This window comes from Callospermophilus lateralis, chromosome 14, assembly GCF_048772815.1.
Source record: "Callospermophilus lateralis isolate mCalLat2 chromosome 14, mCalLat2.hap1, whole genome shotgun sequence".
Classification (NCBI taxonomy): Eukaryota; Metazoa; Chordata; class Mammalia; order Rodentia; family Sciuridae; genus Callospermophilus; species Callospermophilus lateralis.
In genome coordinates this window covers 50,596,691-50,618,234 of record NC_135318.1, presented here as the reverse complement: position 1 = coordinate 50,618,234, position 21,544 = coordinate 50,596,691, and the positions used below count along the sequence as shown (strand labels likewise).

The following is a 21,544-nucleotide window of genomic DNA, read 5'->3' as shown; positions in this document are numbered from 1 at the left end:
ACAGGGACCAGAGGTGGGAGGGAATGGGAGAGAGAGGGGGAATTGCACGAAAGAGGGAAGGAGACCCGCAATGTTAAACAAAAATACATATAAGAGGATGTGAGGCGAAGGGGAGGAAAAAAATAAGAGAGAGTGAGAGAAGTGAGTTATGGTAGTTGGGGTAGAGGGAGGGGAGGGAGGGGGAGGGGAGGGAGGATAGGAAGGGGATAGGAAGGGGATAGGAAGGGCAGCAGAATACAACAAACACTTGTTTGGCAGTATGTATAAACGTGGCTGTATAATCAATGTGATTCTGCAATCTGTAAACGGGGGAATAATAAGAATTCATACCCCATTTGAAACAAATGTACGATATATGATGTGACAAGATCAATGTAATGTTTTGAGCAACCAATAAATTTCTAAAAAAAAAAAAATCCTTTAGGTATTAAAGGGCATGCAGTCATTAGAAATATAAGGGTGATAAATGAAATTGGGAAGAGAAAATAAGTTACAGTGTATATTATCACAAATATTATTGGAATGATTAAGATCTTTATAATCTGAATCATAAAACATAGTCATTAGGGGCTGGGGATGTGGCTCAAGCGGTAGCGTGCTCGCCTGGCAGTGCGGCCCGGGTTCGATCCTCAGCACCACATACAAACAAAGATGTTGTGTCCGCCAATAAATAAATATTAAAATTAAAAAAAAAAACATAGTCATTAAATTTAATGGAAATAATCTTAAAAAAAAAAAAGAAGTAGGTAGAGAAGAAATTCAGGGATTTCTGAGAGTCTCCATTCAATTCAAATTGAGACATTTGATATAGCTGAATTTCTTCTCACCCAGATTACTGTGAATGGTTTTGAATCCTTCCAATGGAAGGAAGTCCACCCTCAAAGGATCTGCTCTGAATTTGTTTCTCTCTTCTTTCTATGTTTCCTTTCCTTTCTTTTTGGCTTAAACTTCAGGATAAGATATTTTTAATGTCACTGTATTTTCGCCTACAGTTTAAGGTCCTGAGATGAAAGACTAAGATGTTTTCATTCTGGACTAACCACACTCACTTAGAACCTAACTTCTCTGAGAGGAGGCTTATTGTTGTTATCTGCCAAGTTATTTGATACCATGTAGACAAGGGTCAATCATCTCATTTTGAGCAATAAACAGAATCCATTCTTATCATTCAAGTAGACATGGCCAATTAACTATAATTGTGGTTACTAAACCACATTCCACTAGGTCAGATATGTTCAGAACTGTGATTTGGATTGGTCTGAAACATTCATAGCTACCTTTTCCCCTCACCTTTAATAGGAAATTCTAAGAATAGCTTTTCCATTTATCTCATTCCTTCATCTTTTACTTCAAGGAGGTACAAACTCTTTCATTAAACCAAAAGCATGCATTTATTCTAACTGTATGCAATAACCAGAGTGAACTGATACTTTTCCCCTCCTGTTCTATGTTTTAATCTAATCAGAATTTTACTCTTTTAAGAGACTAGACTCAAGTCTAGAAATCTGTGCAATGCTTAATCAGTGTTTAAAAAGTAATTTTTATTTTTATTTTTTGAGACAAGGTCTTGCTTTTGTTGCCTGGGTTGGTCTTGAAATCCTAGGCTAAGCAATCCTCCCACCTCAGCATCCTCAGTAATGGGGATACAGGTGCACACCACTGCTTTACACAGAAGTGATTTTTGAAAAGGATAATAATCATGGTAAGTTGTTTATCTGCATATACTTTTCTAAGCAATTTTTGGAAGGTTGAGCCAAGAAACATGAATTGGCAAAAAGTTTCCTTAATTCTTTCATCCCTTTTATCCTAAACTTTTTATTTAGGGTTCCTCTCACTTCTTAGTTGCATCAAGTAGCTCTACAAATTTATCTGTCTGCACTTTAGACTACAGGCTGCTACAATGAAGATAAACACTTATGATACCCTATAATATCCAATTCAAAATTTGAAATCAGTTATTATATATAGTTTTATACTATAGTTCATTTTTTGGAATCAAAAGAGGCTATTTATAAATAACAAGGAGTTTATTTAACTCAGTCTATGAAATAAAGAATGATGGCTATGTTATATGGTGTTCAACTAATACTAGTCTGCTGAGCCAAAAGTTCTTTACTTGTGGTGTCTTGAAACACACTGTGAATGAAGCAGCTTATTTGACAAAAGAAACTTACGTGGCTTTTCCTTCCCGAAGGAAAATGCAAGATAATGAAAACTGGAGAGTGGCAGATACAACTTTTTTAGACAATGGCTTGAATTTTAACTTGACATCTGTCTGAGTTGGCATAGGGCTTGCATACTGTTTCATATTGATGCTGCTAGTAGCAAGAGCTTTCCTTCGACCAGAAGGGGATTCCTAGAAGACACAAACACACACACACACACACACACACACACACACAAATAAACAAATGAATAAATAAATACATTTTTAAAGATTATATATTTTGGAGTTATCTGATAGCCAAACAATAAATTTAAAAAAAAAACATTTATTTTTTACAAATTTCATTTTCATGTGGTGCTGAGGATCGAACCCAGTGCCTCATGTATGCTCGGTAAGCACTCTACCACTGAGCCAAAACCCCAGCCCCCAAATAATAAAAGTTAATAACAGCTGAGAACTTCCTTCTCCAATTAACTCCTATAACATAGTAATAAATAAAATCATGATGAGGTTTCATCATAGCTTTTATATCTAAGTAAGGCAGATAGGAAATTAGAAAGAGAGTGTAGGTGGAAAAAAGGAAAGACTAGAAAACTCTAAATATCTTGGTAAAGGAAAAGCAAGGAATAAAAACAAGGACAAAGTGTCTCCAGATTTACTGTGAAAAAAGACTCTAACACTGGGCTAGGCATCAACAAGTAGTCAACAATGGTTTTCCTTCCTTTCACTGTACTTAATGATACAATGTAATCTACCTAATATTTCTCCTTTCTAAACACTCAAGATTTTTTACAGAACTTCTACCCTAGGTGGCATTCTTCCTCTTTTTTGCCTTTATCTAAATTCCATCTATACTGTCATTTGAGCCTTATTTCTTTCCAAAGAACTTTTCCAATCATTCCAGTTTGTAATTCTCTCTCACTTCCATAAGATCACACATTTAAAGGAAGAAACAGGTCTCTGATTTCAGGTTCATGGCAGCACTGCTAACTAACCCCAGCAAATTTCAAAATTCTTCTCGACATTGCTATTGCCAATTCATCAGAAATGAAACACAAAATGAAACCTGTCTGCTATTGAAGGTGTTTAAGCCATCATATTTCCTAATTGAAATAAAACAGCAAAATAATGACTAGGCATTAATTACATGTAAAGCACTATAAATTCTAAAGGGATATGATGATGAATAACACATAATTCTTGAGTGTGTTTCTAATGGAAAGGAAAACATTTTATGGATAATTTTTTAATGACATCAATCAGAGGAGATATATATATATATATATATATATATATATACACTATTATTTCTTAACATTTACTGATCTGGCAGTTGAGAGCAACATTTAAGGCTGAATGTCTAAGTTGAGTGACCTTGAACAAGTCAGGACACTTGAATCTCAGTGACCTTCCCTGAAAAATAAAGAGGAGCTAAACAAATCCATTGAAGTCCTGTAATTATTTTCTATAAAATGTTCCAACCAAGGCAAGAAGAACTTCCATTAATATCTTTGAAATTTTATTTAATAAATCTTTATTTGTCCTATGATTGAAAAATCTGCCTAAAATAGGGATATACTAGTTTAATCAAAATATTAAAACAGACCTCAAAAATAAGACATTTCTGCCCAGCAGAATAAGTAAAAATGCAATATAACATCCCTAAAGAACACCTTGTTTTAAAATGTGGTCTTATCTGTCAGATTATGCACAGCAATATTATACAGAACTATTAGTGCATGTAGATACCCTATGAATGAATTTCAAATATGCATCAAGCACTTGAGAAGGATTTAAGCCCTCTCAGAAAAAATACTTAAGAATATGCAAATACCCTCAACTGAATCAAGTTGAACAGATGTGACTATCCCAAACAATACAAGTGTTCTTTCCCTGGTCGCTACTGTCAATCAAAGAATAAGATTAAGGTCCAAGATTCTGACAATGTGCAAAATGAAAAAGTACAATCAGGGAGTATCAATTTATTACACTGATATGAACAATAATCTCTTATTGTACTTTGGAATAGCTCAAACTTCTACATATAATATAGGATTTAAAGCCCCAGTTTTGAAAGCATGACATACAAACTGTCATGTATCATTTTCAGTTTTTGTTAAATCTCTTTTACAAAGTATGACTTTCATCCCTTAATGTAATCATTTAATGTTGCAACAAAATAATCAAACTATAAAAATTAAGTTAACTTGGAAATAAGCATGATTTTGAAAACTATTAATGGGCTGGGGATGTGGCTCAAGTGGTAACGCGCTTGCCTGGCATGCGCAGGGCGCTGGGTTCGATCCTCAGCACCACATAAAAATAAAAATAAAGATGTGACCACCAAAAACTGAAAAATAAATATTAAAAAAAAATTAAAAAAAAACTATTAATGATTCCTATAAAAATCTAGGTATTTGATAATTAACATTCTGTCAATTTCATTTTTTTAGGACAATAGTTATATAAATTTTCTTTTCTGCTGAACTCAGGTTTTATGATTAAAAATGTTCTAATTATTTGATAAATCAAAGTTTTAAACAATAGGTAATAAAATCTACTAAATTCTAAACACAATTAGCTGAACCATTTAAGCAGAAGTTTTTAAATTTCAGGGTTTATTAAAAAGCAAAAACCAAACCAGGAGAACTGGTTAAAAGTGTAAGCATATTTAGATCCCACTCCTACAGATCCCACTCCTATAGTACAACTAGAGATGAATCCAGGCAGGAATCTGCTGACTTCTAATAAGTAACACCCATCTCACTAGTACCAGATGATTCTGACCCAATTAATCTAAAATCACATTTTCAGAAATACTTTCCAAAAGGAAGTGCTAACATAAAATTATTTTAACATAAAAAAATCACATTTTTCATAACTACTCATTGTTATAAAAAAACTATATTTTTCCATTTCTGTGAAATCCTGCCTATTAGAGTTGGAATCAAAAGAACCAGGGTTAGAATGTGGCATCAGCACTTATTTACTTTAGCAGACTCTTCATATATCTAACCTTCAATCTCACATTCTCAAATTGGCAAATATTTAAAAAGTTGAACAATACCAAATATCCATTAGAATGAAAAACAATGCAAAACTCTTTTATACTTCTCAGTGTGGTGGTGCATGCATGTAATCCCAAAAACTCAGGAGGCTAAGATAGTAGAATCACAAATTTGAGACCAATCTCAGCAATTTAGCGAGAGCTTATTGCAAAATAAAAAATAAAAAGATCCAGGGATGTAGCTCAGCTCAGTAGTAAAGCATGCCTGGGTTCTACCCTCAGTATCAAAAACAAAACAATTCTTTCATTCTGCTGCGTTGTATAACCATCACTACTGTCTGTTTCCAGAACTTTTTCACCAATAACTTCCACTCTCCCATCCCAGCACCTGGTAACCTCTATTCTTTCCATCTCCATAAATCTACCAATTTCTCAAATAAGTGGAATCACACAGTATGTGTCCTTTTGTGTTTGGCTTATTTTACTTAGCATAATGTTTTAATTCTATAAAAAAAATCCAATTAGGATTTTGATTGGAACTGAATTAAATATGCAGATCAATATGGGTCCCTGGACATCTTTGCAACTGAACTTCATTACTATAAAATAGGGTACTTCTCTCTACCTATTTAGAACATTAATGTCTCTTAAAGTTTTATCATTCCCCACTCCACAGATCTTGTACATTTTTTCCTGGATTTATTCCTCAGTATGTTGTTCTTATAACAAATCACATTGTCTTTTAAATTATATTGTTGAATTATTTCTGGCACATAGAAAAGCAATTGAATATGCGAGTAAAATTTGCATCTAAGCAATCTTACTAATATTCTTGTATTAATTTGACTACATAATCCTACATATTAATTTACTATATATTCCTATATTAATTTTATTACATTCCTTTTGGGTTTCTATTTTGATTATATCACCCACAAAGCCAGCTATTCATTCCATGTTTCCAATCTTTATTCTTTTTCTTTTCTTTTTTTTTTTTTTTATGGTACACTACTGGCTGGATTCTTCAGTATGATGTTGACCAGTTTTAGCGAAGGGGCCATTCTTTATTTATTCTTGACCTTACAAGGAAATGCTTTTGATTTTTTATTGTTAAGTTAGTTGTTTACTAGAGTTTTTCCCTCTTTAATATTACACTTTCCTTTATATAATTAAGGAAGCAACCTTTTATTACTGTTTGTTTTGAAGTTTTAATTTTATTTCTAATTAAATTTATATAAATGAGTATTTATCAAATGTTTTTTTCCTCTATATTTCTGGAGAATGTAAAGTTTTCTTACTTTTTAATCTTAATAGGTGGTAAATTAATAATTTTCTAAAGTTATGGAAACCCCACATTCCAGGGATTCAATGAAGTCATGCTGTAGTATGTACTGTCTTTTGTATATTAAAATATATTTATGGCTTTGGATGCTGCAATGGTTTGGATGCAATTTGTCTCTTAAAGGTTCATGTCCTGGAAGCTTAGTCCCCAGGATGGTGGTGTGAAGGTGGTAGAACCATTAAGGGATGAGGCCTTGGGGAAGGAAATTAGGTTACAAAGGCTCTACCGTCATGAATGGATTAATGCTATTTCATCATTCTGTAGATGTGGATTAGTTCCTGCCAGAGAGCATTGTAATAAAAGAGGCATCATGGGCCCTCCTTGCTCTCTGCCTTCTTTTCTCACACTCATGTCTTTTCTGTATTTGAGTGTTTCCCTTTCCCCTTCCCAGCCAAATTGTGATATAGCCAGGGGACCCTCACCAGATACTGCATGATACAGTTTGGAGTTTTCACCTACTAGAATTGTGAGCCAAATAAACCTCTTTTCTTTTTACATATTTATATATGACCCAGCCTCAGATTTTTGTTAAGCAACACAAAATGGACTAAAATTGATGCCTAATATTTTGCAAGAAAATTTTTCATGGGGAAGATAGGTCTATGATTTTATTTTTGTGCGTGCTGCTTGATTATTTATCTCAACCTGATAAACTGAGCCATTTTCCTTTTCCAGAAAGACTTGGAATTAACTTTTCCAAATGTTTGATTGAAGGCACTGTTTCTGGCCTACCTATACACCAGGTAAGCATATTCCTTACAGTTCTGCCTTGATATTTCTCTTACTAGGAATGTTCTTCTCATAGGCATTATATGGCCAGCTCACCAATTCCTTCAAATCTTTTCTTAAAATTTACTTTACCAGCTGGGCACGGGTTTTGGGAAGAGTAAGTCCTGGCCAGCTCTGGTATACACAAATATAAGCTTGCTTTAATTTGATTTAAAATTAGAGTCAGTGGTCTTTTCTCTGTGTCGGAGTTCAACAGAAACATAGCCAAACTGAACTCATCTCTACCCCTTAAGCTGTTTCTTCCCTTAGTTTTTTTAATTAATCTTTTTATTTATATATGACAGTGGGATGCATTACAATTGGTATATTCACACCAATTCATGTCTTCATACATGTACTTTGGATAATAATGACTATCACATTTCACCATCATTTCTAACCCTCCCTTCCCCCTCTAACCCCTCTGCCCTATTTAGAGTTCCTCTATTCCTCTCATGCTCATCTCATTTAATTATACCAGCATATGTCAAGCCTCTTAATCACAAGACTCACCAAACTAAATTGTCTCTAACTGCTAAATCTTTCCAGAATCAGGATTTTTCTTTCCAACTTGATGACCACTTCCTCCTAAATTCAACCCTTATCTATGAGCAGATGACTGCTAAAGCCTCTGAATAATTTCCCTTTCTCTAGTTTCATATGCAGCTAGATTTCATATTCTAGGGTTGATTGTATGAAGGTTATCATGTTTTATAAATGCTGTATTTTTTTCCCAATGGTATGAACAAATTCACAACAGAAAAGTACAAATACATAGAGAAGCACTCAAACCTTCATCAAGTAGCTAAAATCATGGTTAAAATTTTGATATATTTTCTCTAATCTTTTAAAATAGTTAATGCTATTTATAAAATCATATTTTTTAAACTTAGCATTATATATTTATAAACCTCAATTTTAGAAATTCCAAGTCATTCTATACTATGATGACACCAAAAATTTATAGAACTATTTCCTATTATTGTATGTGTAAGTCACTTTCAAATTTGCTATTCTTAGAAATGATGCTGCAGGAAACATATTTTTTGTTCAAAGTATATTTGGCATTTCTCTTTCTTAGGAAAGATTTCTAGTAAAGTATTTGAACACTTTTAAGATTTTATAGATATTGACAGATTGCTTTTCCAAACATATCAACTTACAACTTACAAGTGTACTAGCAATGCTATTCTCATCCACCACACCCACAACAGCACTACTACATGTTTTTAAAGCTTTGCAAAGTTTTAAGAAAACCAAGCCTCATTGATTTACTTTGCATTTATTTGATAACTCATGACCTTTGAATATATTTTCATGCTTATCACCCTCTTTCTTTTTTTATAAAATAGACCATACCCTTTGTTCATTTATCTAATTGAATCCTAGTTTCTCTTTTTTTTAAAAAAAACTCTTCTAGAACTCTAAGAAAAATATTAAGCTTTCTGTCTGCCACTTTTGTTGCTAATATATTTAACATTTTCCTGCTTTGTCCTTTACTTTCATGATTTCTAAAACTATTTTTATTTTTCTTATGACACAAGTAATGGAAGTTTCAGTTTCTGGTTGCACATTTAAGGAGCTTTAAAGTCAGTGCTCTGCCCTATAAACAGGTAAAAACTGAACAAATTGAAAATCAACAACTATTCTAAAATCTGTAATAAAAATGAGTATTATGGTTTGGATTTTAAAATGTTCCCCAAAGCCAGACACAGCAGCACATGCCTGTAATCCCAGGGATTCAGGAGGTTGAGGAAGGAGGATCATAAATTTGAGGTCAGTCAGCCTTAGCAATTTAGAAAGACCCTGTCTTGGAGGGGGAGGAGGGAAGACAGTAGCAAGTGCCTCCTGGGTTTGATCTTCAGTACCAAAATAAATCAATAAAACAAAGATAAAAAAGTCCCTCTCAAAGGGCTCATTTGTTAGGCAACATAGCAATGTTCAGGGGTGAAAAGATTGATTATGAGAGCTATAACCTCATCAGTGGATTAATCCATTTGATGAATTTACAATTTGAATGGATTACTGGGTGGTAACTATAGGGAGGTGGGGCATGGCTGGAGGAAGATAGGTCACCGGGGACCTTTGGGGGCTATATCTTGTGCCTGGTTCCTCTCTTTTTTTCTCTCTGCTTTTTGGCTGCAGTGAACTGAGCAGCTTTGCTACACTGCATGATGTTCCACCTTACCTCAGGCCCAAAGCAGTGAAGCTGGCCAACCATGAACTGAACCTCTGAAATGTGAGCTCCAAATAAATCTTCTCTAAGTTGTTTTTATCAGATGTTTTAGTCACAGAGACAAAAGTTAACACAGTGAAGTCACTGAGCAAACTGATGGGGAGTCAGGCAAATAAAGAGAAATATAACAGGCTAGAGCAGAAGACTCCATAAGAACCAGTGCTGAGGTAGGAAAGTCTACACTATAACTAAGGAATTGCTGGAGGCTAGGTATGGATCAATCTGAGAATTCAAACTTAAGGGAACCTGGTGTCAAAGGGGTCTCCTGTGGTTTTTAGTTTTACTCCGAGGTGCTTGATCAGCTTCTCAAAATAACTACCAAAGAAAAATGACCTGTGCTTCCAGCAGCAGAAGGGGAAAAGAAAGTATTGTGAAATGCATCATTGTAGTACTCTGCTCTTCTTATCAAGGTCTGTTTTCAAAAGAAATTGTTTAACTGAAGTCTAACATGCTAGGATTTTATATGAGCCTAATTGGCCTCAAGAAAAAGAAATATCCACCCCAGTCTACTCTAGCAATCCTGTCCCACTTAAGAAAGGAGGAAAAAAAAATTTGAGAAATACTTAAGTTCACAATTCAGAGGAACAGGTTCTCTACGAGACTGTGACCTAATCACAGGAATGTAGAATGTTTCATCTATATTTGCCCACACCTTTCTACCATATTACTCAAGAATTACTTATAGCGTTTCCTTTTACCCTGTACATCATGTCCCACTCTGAAGTAAAAGTTACAAGGCAAACTAAAAGGAAAACCACTTACTGAAGAGATACAGCAAGCATCAGAATAAGACTCAGATATGGAGGGATGTTAGAATTCTCAGACTAGATTTAAAAAAAAAAAACAAACTACAATTAACATGCTGAGGGTTCCAACAGATAGAGTATACAACACAGAAAGAACATTATAAGCAGTGAAATAGTAATTCTAAGAGCCAATGAGAAATGTTAGGGTCTCATTACTAATGTAATAAGAACATTGCTGTAACAAATGAATGCCTTTGATAGGCCTCTTAGTAGACTGATCACAGCTGAGGAGAAAACCTCTGGGCTTGAGGATATCACAATAAAAACCAAAACTGGAAACAAAGAGAATAAAGTTAAAAAGAAAAACCATAATAGAATAGTCCAGGACCATGGGCTCAGGAAATACCAGAAGGAACAAACAAATAAAACCAGGAAAAGAAGGAATAATTGAAACAATATGTCAGATACTAAACCATAGATTCAAAAGCCAGAACACTTAGCAGGATAAAAGCCAAAAAACCTATACCTGGGCCTATTATTTTCAAACTCCTGAAAATTAAAGATAGGGGGCTGGAGGTGTATCTCAGAAGCAAAGTGAGTGCTTAACGTGCACAAGGCCTTGATTCAATGCTCAGTATCAAGAAAAACAAATCAAAAATTAAATAAATCCTGAAAGAAGCTAGGAGGAGGAAAAGACACCTAGCCACATTACCTATAGAAGAACAACAATAAGATGCACTAGTTCAGGGAAATGCAAATGGTAATAATAATGAGATAGCATTTTCATCCATCAGAGTGACAATAATCAGCCTAGCAATCAGCATTGGTAAGAATGTGGAAAATAGGCCTTTCAATTACTGTTGGTGGAAATATAAACAGTTATAGGCTATTACATGGATATTCTTTTAGCATTAAAGCTATCAAAATAAATGTCCCTTTTGAATGAACAGTTAAAAAAACTGTGCATATGGTAGAGAATGTTCATTTTTTATTTATACATTTCTTTGTCTTTTAGTACTTCCCAGCACATAGTAAGTGCTTAATAATTGTTGAATGGTTGTATAAAGGTAAGTGAAACTGATCTCCAATTAAGAGAAATACAACTAACCAGTTTGCTTGAGAAATCCAAATATATGAATTCTATGAGACAGAAAGGGCTATATGTAAAATTTAGCTTGAGTATTTATGCTACTTAATAACAGACATGAAAAAATGATTCTAAGTACTAGTAATAAAATTTTTATGAGTTGTATAAAAAAATGAAAAATCAGATCTAGTCCCTCAATTCTCTGATAAGAAAAATGCATCAGGAAATGAGTTAGTTGATCATATATTTTGGAAAAAAATTTGACTATACAGCCACCTGAAAGATGGTAGGTAATATGTTTCCCCATTACAAAAGATTAACAACAATCCTGTTTGATGTCTGTAATACCATATACTTTAAAACATTTGTGTATGGATGGTGTGATTGATATGAATGTGTTAGTTAAACTTCAACCCCAGGGGCTATCAGAGTCCTATCTGAAGAGCTAGTTGGAAGGAGTAGTGTATCAAATAGCTGCGTTCCAGAGGCAGTAACCAAAGTACTTCTTTTATTCATGTCACGATCAACACTTGAGGCAATAGTAATTAGCACACTGAATATCAAATGGAGCTCACTGTAAAATAAATAGCTTATTGGTTAATAAGATGAATGTCAGAAATGAGCTTTTGTTTCTAAAATTAAAATATCAAAGAATTGTGAACTAAATAAAATATTTTATAGTTATTCTCTACCTTCAATAAACAGGATATAAAAATCCAACAAGGTCTTACAACTTTTACTTTTAGAGATGGTGTGCTCAGGGTTGATTCCCTGACAGTTCTGTACCTAGTCATTTGGGGGCATTTCTGGTTGCCTGATGTTGATTAAAATGATAACTAAATCTTGCCTTGTGAATGCTGTGTTGTATAATCTAGTTCAATTGAATGCAAGGTGATGGTTGGAAGGGCTAAATGAAAGAAAGCTCAAAGTTTCCTTCCTAGACCTTATAGAATAGGTTGAAATAAATTGCTTTGTGTCTGTGTGCTAATGATGATTCCTTTAAAAATATCTATATTTATGGTAATTTCTTCATAATCTCATAGTATTGCTTCAGAGAAATATCTTTAAATATTTTGGTGAAAATCACTGTTTGCCAAAAACAAAACAAAAAAATCCCTAATGTTGAGAGCCACAGCCGAAGGGGCCCCAGCAAACTTTCAGACTGCCAGCTGATGATTGGCTCACAGCGGCCCCAGCAACATCTAGCTGATTGGCTCCTCTGTGGTGATGCTCATTGGGCTGTTTCCCTGCCCTTTCAGGCCACGGAGCTGCTCATTGGGGGACTTTTTTGGCTCCGCCCATGCAACCCAGCCAATCGGCCTCAAGAGCAGGAGGATTGTGGGAGTGGGAGAGGCTGGTGGTTTGGGGGAGTGGCTTGTGGGAAGCCGGTGGTGGCAGTTGGGCTCTGAGGGTTTTTTCCTGAGGAGCTGTTTTGTTTGGCGTGTGTAGTTCTAAAAATAAAGTTAGTTTCTTTTGACAAGTGGCTCCTGAATTGTGCCCAGCCAGACTGCGGCATTTGGTGGCTCGCAGGGGGAGCGACTGAGGGTAAGTAAACTGCTCGCCCCTGAGGGCAGGGCGAGAGGATGGGTAGCCATTTTAAGATTCCTCTTTTGTTTTGCTTCATTTTTGTTTTAAGTTGCCTGTCCCTGGAGATGAGTGAGACACAAGAAAAACCGCTCACATCTGAGGAAAAACTATTTACGTCTGAGGAACAGATAGGGAGAAAGGACGGATGCACATGTCAGGAGGATAGAAAGGTTATAATGATTTTGTGTGGTTCCATTTTTATTTCATTCTGTCTCAGTTTTGTTTGGGGTCATCTTGTTGGGTTGTATTATAGTAGAAATACGGGATCAGAAATTAGTAAAAAACAAACCAAAAGAGTGTTAAGTAAATTGTTAGAGGAAGGAGGCATCCCAGTAAAATCAAGAGCAGTCAGGGCATACGTTGATACAATACAAAAATGTAGCCCATGGCTTTTTAAGGAGGAGTTGTTAAGTATATCACAATGGAACCATCATGGTGAAGATTTAAAAAGAATAGAAAAGAACAGCCCAGGAACTCTGCCAGTTGGCACATTGCCATCGTGGACGTTCGAAACTGGTTTGCTTAGTCCAAAGCCTTCAATTCAGACAAAGGTAGAGGAAGGAGAAGACATATTTATTCAAGTAAATGAGAAGGTCTCTCAAGTTAGTCAGAAAGAAAAAAAGATTCAAGTAAAAGAGAAGGTCTTTCAAGCTAGTCAGACAGAGGAAGGAAGTTTAGAGCAGAAAAAGCCATCAAGGGAAAAGTTACAACAGGAGACTGCTACTAACACCTTTCTATCACCAGAGGGCATAAGTGTCCAATCAACAGCACCACCTCTACAGGAGACTGCTACTAACACCTTTCTATCACCAGAGGGCATAAGTGTCCAACTGACAAGGCCACCTCCATATGCTCGAAGGCTCCCAACCCCCGCAATTGATAGTTGGGATCCTGAGACAGGATCTCAAGTATTAACATGCCCTGTATTTGAGGTAGGAGGGCAGCAAATTTACCATGCTTTAAATTTCAAAACAGTGAAGCAGCTAAAAGAGGCTGTAACAACCTATGGTCCTCAAGCACCCTTCACTGTAAGCTTGGTCGAATCCATTACCAACTTGAACATGACGCCAGCAAATTGGACTAATATGTGTAAAGCTGTGCTAAATGGAGAACAATACCTGTTATGGAAGGTTGCCAATGAGGAATTTTGCAAGGAGACGGCTAGGCGAAATGCAGCAGCTGGTTATCCTCAGAGAAATCTAGATATGTTGTTAGGAAAGGGACCTTATGAGGATCAGCAGCAACAAATTGCATATGATCCTGGTGTATATTTACAAATTGCTGTAGATGCAGTTAAGGCATGGAAGACTTTACAAGGACATGGAGGTTTACAAGGTCAATTATCTAAGATAATACAAGGAACTAATGAATCTTATGCTGAATTTGTAGATAGGCTTATTCAAACAGCTACCAGAGTTTTTGGGAATACAGAACAAGCAATGCCATTAATAAAACAACTGGCTTATGACCAAGCGAATTGTTGGTGCAGAGATATCATTAGACCATGGAAACATGAAGATTTAAACACATATATTAAATTATGTAGAGACATTAATGAACAAGAGCAAGTTGTGGCAGCTGCAGTAAAACAGGCTTTAGATGCCAGAGACATTAATGAACAAGGGCAAGTTGTGGCAGCTGCAGTAAAACAGGCTTTAGATGCCAGAGACATTAATGAACAAGGGCAAATTGTGGCAGCTGCAGTAAAACAGGCTTTAGATGCCAGGCCAAGAACATGCTACAATTGTGAACAAACAGGACATTTTAAAAGGAATTGCCCCTTAGGAGGAGGGTTTAACAAAACTAGGTATCAAAGGAATAGAATACCGGGTATTTGCCCACGATGCCGTAGAGGGAGACATTGGGCTAATGAATGCCGTTCTCAAACCACCATAGAGGGAACTCCATTATCAAAAAACGAACAAGGACCAAGTGTTTATCCACGATATCGTGGAGAAAGGCATTGGGCTCCATTGCCAAAAAATGGACAGGGGGGCCCAATGCTCCGGGGCCCAAAACCACAAATATACGGAGCACTGGAGGAACCCAGCAACCCCATCAGGGTAGTGCCCAGGACACATTGTCCATCAGATCCCTCATCAGACAAACCAGAGGGAGCGCAGGGTTGGACATCTGCGCCTCTGCCAGATCAGTACTAACTCCAGAGATGGGAGTTCAAATCATTCCCACAGGGGTGAAAGGACCTCTTCCCAAAGGAACAGTAGGCTTATTATTGGGACGCAGCTCTTCTACTCTAAAAGGACTTATGATAAGTCCTGGGGTAATTGATCCCGATTATGAAGGTGAAATAAAAATTATAGCCAGTTCTCCAAAGGGTATATCAGTAATTTCACCAGGAGATAGAATAGCACAGTTACTAATAATACCAAGCCTACATGATAAATTTTCCAGTCGTGCTGTAGAAAGAGGTTCCAAGGGATTAGGCTCCACAGGTGTAGATTGGGCTATGCTGTCTTTAAATTTAGATTCTCGCCCCATGCTAAAACTAAATATTCAAGGACATGAATTTAATGGGCTACTGGATACAGGTGCAGACCTTAGCATCATCTCTCGTCAAGAATGGCCAAAACATTGGCCATTACAACAAGCCACTCAAACACTTCGAGGCCTAGGAGTGGCGACTAATCCCCATAGAAGTGCAATGGTATTAGATTGGAAGGATCCTGAAGGATGTGAAGGAACTATACAGCCATAAGTATTGGATCATCTTCCCATAAATTTATGGGGACGAGATGTCCTAGATCAATTAGGTTTGACATTAACAAATAACATCAACCAAAATGCACCCACTATTATGACTAGACAAGGTTTTAGGAAAGGAAAAAGATTAGAAAAACAAGAACAAGGTATAGCAGCACCAATACAAATAGATCAAGGAACAGACAGACATGGGTTGGATTTTCAGAAAGGGCCACTGAGATAATAAAAATTACTTGGAAATCAGAAAGACCAGTATGGCCCCTGACTAAAGAAAAGATACAAGCAGCCCATGTTCTGGTCAAGCAACAATTAGCAGAAGGACATATACAACCTTCTGTATCTCCCCATAATACTCCCATTTTTATCATCAAAAAGAAATCTGGTAAATGGAGATTATTGCAAGATTTAAGAGCCATTAATAATGAGATGGTTATTATGGGACCTGCTCAATCGGGGATTCCTCAATTGTCTGCTTTGCCAAAAACTTGGTATGTTTTAGTTATAGATATTAAAGATTGTTTTTTTTTTCAATTCCAATTCATCCTAAGGATAGTCCACGTTTTGCATTTACTATCCCTGCACTGAATCATGAAGGTCCTATCAGAGATATGAATGGAAAGTACTCCCTCAAGGGATGGCTAACAGCCCAACTAAGTGTCAAATTTATGTTAACAAAGCAATCCAGCCACTTAGAAGTCAAAATCCTGAACTACAAATATTTCACTATATGGATGATGTATTATTAGCACACAAAGCTAAAAACACATTGCTAGAATGTTATGCCACACTTACAAACTTATTAAAAAATTATAATCTAGAGATAGCAATAGATAAAGTACAATTAGATTTTCCAATTAATTATTTAGGAATTCTATTATCCTCAACCATGGTCCGTCCACCAAAAATTCAAATACGAGTAGATCAACTCAAATCACTTAATGACTTTCAAAAGTTATTAGGAGACATAAATTGGATAAGGCCTTATCTAGGTATTCCAACAGGAGAGTTGGGACCTTTATTTGATATCCTAAAAGGTCCATCAGATCCAAATTCACCCCGAATGTTAACGCCTGAAGCAAGAAAGGCATTAAAAATCATTGAAACATATATGGAAAATATGCATTTGGATAGAATTGATATAAGTTTGCCTTTATTATTTATTGTACTACCAACAAAAAATATTCCTACAGGAGTATTTTGGCAAGAAGGTCCATTATTATGGATACATTTATCTTATTCTCCTAACACTATTCTTACTAGGTATCCTGAGGCTGTAGGACAATTAATACTCAAAGGAATAAGAGCAGCAAAGGGAGTGTTTGGAATTTCTCCCAATAAAATTATTACTCCATATACTATGAATCTAATTGATGAGTTAGCTAATGAGTTAAATACTTGGGCAATAATCATGTGCAAATCTAATGTTTCATTTGATAACCACTTACCATCTAATCCTTTATTGTCTTTTTGGTCACCGCATCCTGTAATTTTTCCAAAAATGACAAGAAAAACACCTATCAGGAATTCTCCAAATATATTCACTGATGGATCAAATAATGGTACAGCAGCAATACTGATCAAACTTTTACATTTTTAGTACCCAAACAATCAGCTCAAAAGGTAGAGCTTAAGGCGGTATTACAGGCTTTTGTGATGTTTAAAGATTCTGTATTTAATTTATTTTCTGATAGTCAGTATATAGTTAATGCTATAGTATCCCTTGAAGATGCTGGTAGGATTTCCCCTTCCTCTACTGTTTTCTCTTTGCTTTCCACTATACAAAGTCTAATCTGGGACAGAAAAGATCCATTCTTTATAGGACATATCAGGGCACATACAGGATTGCCTGGAGCCCTTAGTTTGGGCAATGATTTAGCAGATAAAACTACACATGACATACATATTTTCTCTACACTAGAAGAAGCTATAAATTTTCATAAAAAGTTCCATGTCAATGCTAATACTTTACAAAAGCATTTTAAAATAACTAAGGAACAAGCTAGACAAACAATAAAACAATGTCAAAATTGTGTGACCTTTTTACCACAAGTTAATCTTGGAATCAATCCTAGAGGATTGATACCTACCCATATTTGGCAGATGGACGTCACACACTTGCCAGAATTTGGAAAATTGAAATATATGCATGTTACAGTTGATACTTCTTCTGGATTTTTGATGGGCTCCCTTCATGCCAGAGAAAAAGCTAAAGATGTTATAGCTCATTGCTTACAAAATTTTGCCACTGTGGGCATTCCAAAACAGTTAGAAACAGATAATGCCCCTGGTTATACTTCTACCTCTTTTAAACAATTTTGCTCATCATTTGGCATTACTCATATAACAGGAATCCCATACAATCCACAGGGACAAGGCATAGTTGAAAGAGCTCATCAAACTATTAAAATGTACTTATTAAAGCAAAAAGAAGGAATTGGGAAGGGGTATATATTCCCCAAAGATAAACTTAAAATAACCCTTTTTACTGTAAACTTTTTAAATTTGGATTCATCAGGGCTTAGTACTGCGGAAAGGCATATGTGTCCAAAAAATGTACATAAGCCCAAGGTACTTTGGAAGGATATTCTAACAGGACAATGGAAAGGTCCTGACCCAGTAACTGTCTGGAGTCGGGGGTCTGTTTGTGTGTTTCCACAGGGAGAACAGCAGCCGATTTGGATTCCAGGGAGATTAACTAAAGCGATTTCTACAGACCAAAAAGAAGATGATTTGGCTCAAATCCATAACAGCTGATATCCAGAACTCCAGATTGGTTATTCTTACATCTGCGACAGAACCAGAATGCTTTTTTCAATATCTATTTTATTATTGCCCTTTCCCATATCATGAAGTTCTATTTTGATTTTTGAGCTCATACAGACCTAGGTTAATATTTTGCTGATCAGTTCTATTTTTTTGACTATAGAGTTTTTAAACATTGCAATGGAGATTTCACCTGTAAAAAGTTATAAGGCCTTTACTATTATGTTATGTGTTGTATGTATTATATTACACATGTGTTTTGTGTTATATGTTTGTATGTACATATGTCCATATATCATATATGATGAGCGCTCATGAAAAAATGGATCCAAATTTTTTTTTATTTCACGTGATTTAAATGGTTTAATTTAATTTGGGTAAACAATTGTTGAGGATTGTTTTAAAATGTGAACAAAAAAGGAGGTTAACAGATCTGTTTGTTTACTTTCACCTTTCCTTTTCATTATATTTAATAATTCTCTTCAAGATAATGTAAATTGTTAAGAAAATTGTTTTCTTTTAGTGCCTTCTGGAATGTTACATAATTTTTTCTTTAGCCATTATTGCCAGAATTCCTATCTTCATCCCGGTGCCGGTGAAGACAAAGATAAAACCAATCTACAGCTTCTGCAATAGCCATCACTGAACTGCTTGCAAAACTTGCCTGGACTATGAACTCACTTGTATGCATTGTGAACTATCTGTTGGTGTAGCGACTTATGGTAGTGTTGGGGTATTTATGCTGATGGTGTCATCGGTGGTCCAAAAGGAGCCGTCAATTGGCTTGGTGTATCTTCCTCCCTTATGCTTGTCATGATCCTTCAGCTAAAATTTGGGGGCCAACAGAGGTGAGGCAAAGAACCTCACCCCCCCGCTGGTACAAAGACCTCTACACAGATGTGGCTGTATACCGGACCAGTAGTCAGTGATGGGTAAGATCCAATTACAATGGTACCAACCTAAGATAACGGGTAAGGACCATATGTACTATTGGACAACCTAAGGCAGACATGGTCCCTAAGCCACATGCTTGCTGTTTAAACAGAGAGGGGGAGATGTTGAGAGCCACAGCCGAAGGGGCCCCAGCAAACTTTCAGACTGCCAGCTGATGATTGGCTCACAGCGGCCCCAGCAACATCTAGCTGATTGGCTCCTCTGCGGTGATGCTCATTGGAGATGCTCACTGAGCTGTTTCCCTGCCCTTTCAGACTACCAGCTGATGACTGGCTCACAGCGGCCCCAGCAACATCTAGCTGATTGGCTCCTCTGTGGTGATGCTCATTGGGCTGTTTCCCTGCCCCTTCAGGCCACGGAGCTGCTCATTGGGGGACTTTTTTGGTTCCGCCCACGCGACCCAGCCAATCAGCCTCAAGAGCAGGAGGATTGTGGGACTGGGAGAGGCTGGTGGTTTTGGGGAGTGGCTTGTGGGAAGCCGGTGGTGGCAGTTGGGCTCTGAGGGTTTTTTCCTGAGGAGCTGTTTTGTTTGGCGTGTGTGGTTCTAAAAATAAAGTTAGTTTCTTTTGACAAGTGGCTCCTGAATTGTGCCCAGCCAGACTGCGGCACCCTAACATTTATAAATGATCCAATTGGTTTAGGTCATTTCACACACAATAACTACATCCATATTTTCCCTCCAGTGATAATAGTTTACACAGTCTTTGGGCAACTGCCAAGGACAGAACTTATTCCAATAGTTTTTTAAAATTTCTTAACTAGCAAATCTTAGGATAAATGTTTACATCCTATGCAGCTAAAACAAAACAAAACAACAGCAGCAAAAAAAAAAAAAAAAAAAAAAAAAAAAAAAAAAAAAAACCCACTCTCACCCAAAATAGAAATGTTTTCTTAAACATTCACAATAGTTTTGGCATCATAAATAATATTAAAGAAAGAGAAAAAAGATTATCTACAGTACAAAACATACTGTATCAGTTAAAATCCTCAGGTAGATAAAATTTTTCAGACGCCAGAATACAAGAGGACAATCTAGAATTAGAACGTTACACATATGAATACAAAATCCAAGCATCATCACACTGCCATCACTACGAAAAGCACAAGGGACGATTTGTGCAAAGAAACAGAGAATAGATGAAAAGGTCAACTGTGGGCTGAACATGACTGCACAATAAATCTATAGAATTTTCTAAGTTACAGTAGCCCAATTACACCTTAATGTAATGAAACAGCACCTTTGCAGTCACACACTCTTAATACCACACACTCTTAATGGGAGAATACAATGCTTGAATTTGAAGGTGGGTGTTTTTAAAGAAGCTTCATCTCCTCCCATAGGTAGCTGTTTTAGCCATTTGGAGGGTCAAGTCCAAATCTACCTGAAAAGTATAGGCAAAGTACTGTTTTTAGGATGCATACTTCCTTTAGTGAACTTCTAGATTCTGGTGCCACAAACACAGTTTTCACAAACATTTACTCGCTTTTGAAATAGGTGTTTCTTTAAAAAGTTGTTTTCCTTATATACAAAGAGTATGAAAGGTGAGAAGGAGGTATCTAGGTCTTCATACTAATGCCCCAACTTCGTAGCTTCTAGTGTAATTAAATACTTAAATAAATATTTTTTATAGTATTGAGCTTGCTTCGGGGCAATTTGTAGAATCTTCTTGCTTTAGATTTTTTAAAAAATCATATAATTATCAGCTTTCTGTGATGTTTTAGGTACAGTCTTGCCTGAGAGCAAGAAGAAAGGCAGGTGATTTCTTAGAAGTATTTTTCAGCTCCAGGGTGATAAAAATATCTTAAACTTTCTCAAGTTGAAAAGGCATAATTAACCACTAAAATTTAAAATTGAACTATGTTTTGCACAAAAAAAAATGGGGTAATATAAAGAGCAACTAAAAATCAGCAAAAATAAGGTTAAAATTAAAGATTCAACACTTCAAATTACTACAATTTTAAAAAGTAATTTAACTGGTTATTGGAAACTTTTCCAATAAGCAATACAGGTAATAAATACAGTTTGTCTATCTATTGCACAGCTCCCTGTATAAGAGTTGTGCAATCTGGCTGGGAGTATAGCTCAGTGGTAGAGTACATGCTTAGCATGTATGTGGTAAGACCCTGGGTTCATTCCCCAGCACCCAAGGTAGGGAGGAGAGTTGT

At 36.1% G+C, this 21,544-nt stretch overlaps 1 protein-coding gene across 4 annotated transcripts in view; it reads right to left on the bottom strand.

Annotated features, from left to right (window-relative positions):
- Positions 1-21,544, bottom strand: part of Ehbp1 (EH domain binding protein 1) — a 312,370-nt gene that overhangs the window by 193,375 nt on the left and 97,451 nt on the right. For all 4 annotated transcript variants that reach the window (XM_076832959.2, XM_076832960.2, XM_076832961.2 and 1 more), the window contains exon 6: positions 2,175-2,356. In XM_076832959.2, coding sequence (XP_076689074.1) covers positions 2,175-2,356 — 182 coding nt within the window. The remainder of the gene's footprint in view (positions 1-2,174; positions 2,357-21,544) is intronic.